The 2,736-nt window shown below is 42.6% G+C and overlaps 1 protein-coding gene across 1 annotated transcript in view; it reads left to right on the top strand.

The window, feature by feature from the left end:
- Positions 1–286: 286 nt before the first annotated feature.
- Positions 287–2,736, top strand: part of MLF1 (myeloid leukemia factor 1) — a 47,399-nt gene continuing 44,949 nt past the window's right edge. The window contains 1 exon segment of the mRNA XM_006878236.1: positions 287–411. Within this exon segment, the coding sequence (XP_006878298.1) occupies positions 365–411 (47 nt within the window). The 5' untranslated portion in view covers positions 287–364.

Raw genomic sequence — 2,736 nt, forward strand, 5'->3', positions numbered from 1 at the left:
CATTTGCCCAATGACAAACAGAGGGCGATCTAATGGATGATTCAGAGAACCATCCTTCCCGTCCCTCAGGGGGCTTCGTGAATATATAAAACGGACCAATGCCAAACATCATGTCTTCTCTGTGTTGATCTCTGTTGTCATGGCAGCGACGCATTGTTCCCGCCTCCTCTTCGTGACGTTAGGGGACCATTAACCAATAGGAAAGCAACTCAGCGTCCTGCACGAACTTTGCAGACCCGCGCTGCCTTAGCTGCAGAGAGAGAAGATTTGTCGGTGCTGGGGAGGCAGGGTCAGGTCGCGGCCGCGGCGTGTTACATCGCTTTCCAATCCGCCCGCCTCCGCGGCCACCCAGAAGAGAACCAGAATGTTCAGGATGTTGAGCAGCACTTTTGAGGAGGACCCCTTCTTCTCGTGAGTGTTGGGGGCGGGCGGGAGTCCGCTTTCGTGCGGGAATTCAGAGTTCTGGAGAAGTATTTTAAAGGAAAAGAGGAAGTTTTACTGGATGAGAGAGTATTGGGGGTAACCAAAAGAGGCGGTTTGAGAGAGTGGAGAGGACTTGAGGGCGTGGAAGGGAGAAGAGAAGAGAATCTAGAGATGTGTGAGGGACGTGAGCCGAGGGAGAGGACGGTTTAGGGACGGTGTGGGGATGGATGGGAGAGGTGGGAGTAGGTCCGCCGCACACGAACCTGGGGTGCGGACTTCTCTCTCCTTGGCCTGACTAGGGGGGGACCTTCTCCCCCCTCCCCCCTGCAACTTGGCTTCCAGCCTTGGGAATCCCGCCCTCCACCGCCGGGGCCTGGCAGGCGATGGTCGGGGTGGGAATTACGCTCGTAGGATCGTCCCATCCCAAATGGAGACTTTTTCCCCCCCGTAATAGTTGTGACAGATGTGTTTGAGTACAGTGAAGTCGGAGGATTGTGCTTTCTCACATTTCGAAGTGCTTGGAAGTTGCCATGTGCACTGTTTGTTTTCTTTGCTTGCTTTGTGGCAAAGCTAGCCTCGTTTGGAAAGGGACTTCTCCTATTTTTTTTTTTTTTTTTTTAATCAAATGTACAAATAGGGCAAAGAATAAAGCCAGGTACATTTAACACCCCAGGTAAACAAGTGCCATTCTTCTGTGAAGTGGGCCAGTGAGATGATGTGATTGGAAACCAGCCCTGGAAAGAAGGCATCTTTCTAGTCACTGTGACCTAGTTGTTTAGTTTGTGTGTGTGTGTGTGTGTATGTGTGTGTGTGTGTTTTATAGCATTTTCTAGTTGGTCCCTAAGATGGAAGTTCTATGTTAACGTTGTTTGGTCAAAGTGCTTTGCTAATTTAAATTTTGACTTAGTGTTCGGTTATTGATTTTGATCATTTAACATCTGTGTACAATTCCGTGCCATTGGGGATAAAAATAAAAAAAGATTAAAATATTGTCAACAACTAACTGACCACAAAATTTTTGTTTGCTCTTAAAAGAAAATATTATATTGGTTTAGATGTGCTAATACTGTTTTAAACCCAAATAGCATAAAGGTAACGACTGAAGAGTAATAAACAGTAGAAAAATAAAATATTTCATTTATTTTACCGGTTATTCGTTGTAATTAAGGGGTATGTGGACTCAGGCTATGAGTCAGAATGGACTAGAGGGCTTTGTTTTAGTATGCCATTTTTAGTTTATTTGTTAAGGAGTGGTTGAGAAATTTATGGTCATTGTTATTTTAACTAGTTTAAAATGCTTCAAATGTTGTATTATGATTTGCTTTTTTAAAAGCCTTTTAGAGTGAGTTGGGCTATTGAAGGGGATTTAGTTAAATGTCACATTAATACAATGGCTACCATCAGGATTATAATAGACTTTTTATTATTATTATTATTTTTTTAGTTATATACTTGCTTATATTAAAAAGAGCTATGGCCTTAACTAAACTGAATGTGTGTAATAAGTCTTCTATAAAACGTCAAGCAGAAGTGTAATTTAAACTCTTGCGTGACTCTGCGCAAAGGCAATGAACCCAAGAGTCAGGTTCAGAAATAGTAACAGGCCACAAATAGTAGCCATACATCAAAGAACACTTCCCCTGTGTTGAGGGTGGAAAGGACCATCAGTTATGTATCAGTCACCCACATTGTAGCCCTCTTCAGATGCAGACATTCATGGTGTCAAAATTTATGATAAAATGATTGTAATTGACTTTATAAAGTTGATTCATGTCTACAGTTTGTTTGCTTTATAATTGTATGTAAACAATTTTGAGGGTAAGTAGTTAAATGCTGTCGAGTCGGTTCCGACTCATAGCGACTCTGTATAGGGTTTGCAAGGAGCAGCTGGTGGGTTTGAACTACCCAACTTCTGGTGCACAGTCCAGTGCTGATCTACGAAGGAAGGACAGTGTCAGTTGTCTTTGTGATTTGACCACCTCTTTTTGCCTCAGCCCCAAACAAAATGAGTATCCATTACTTAATATAATTCAAACAAAAGGACTTCATTAAAGTAAAAATTCTTACTTGAAGCATCGCGTGATCTAGGAACCAATAAGTGGCACTCATGCCTCCATGTCCACAACTTTCCATATAAATATTGTCCCTCTTGCTGTCATTATAGGGCCCCATTAGTGGTGCAGTCAACCCCATTTGACTGCTGATCCAGAGCTTGGAGGCCCACCAAGAGACGCCTTGGAAAAAAGGCATGGCAATCTACTTTTTTTTTTTTTTTTTTTTAAGGTTTTTTAGTGTGAATTGAGTGAAAGCTTA

This window comes from Chrysochloris asiatica, unplaced genomic scaffold (genome assembly GCF_000296735.1).
Source record: "Chrysochloris asiatica unplaced genomic scaffold, ChrAsi1.0 scaffold00043, whole genome shotgun sequence".
Lineage (NCBI taxonomy): Eukaryota > Metazoa > Chordata > Mammalia > Afrosoricida > Chrysochloridae > Chrysochloris > Chrysochloris asiatica.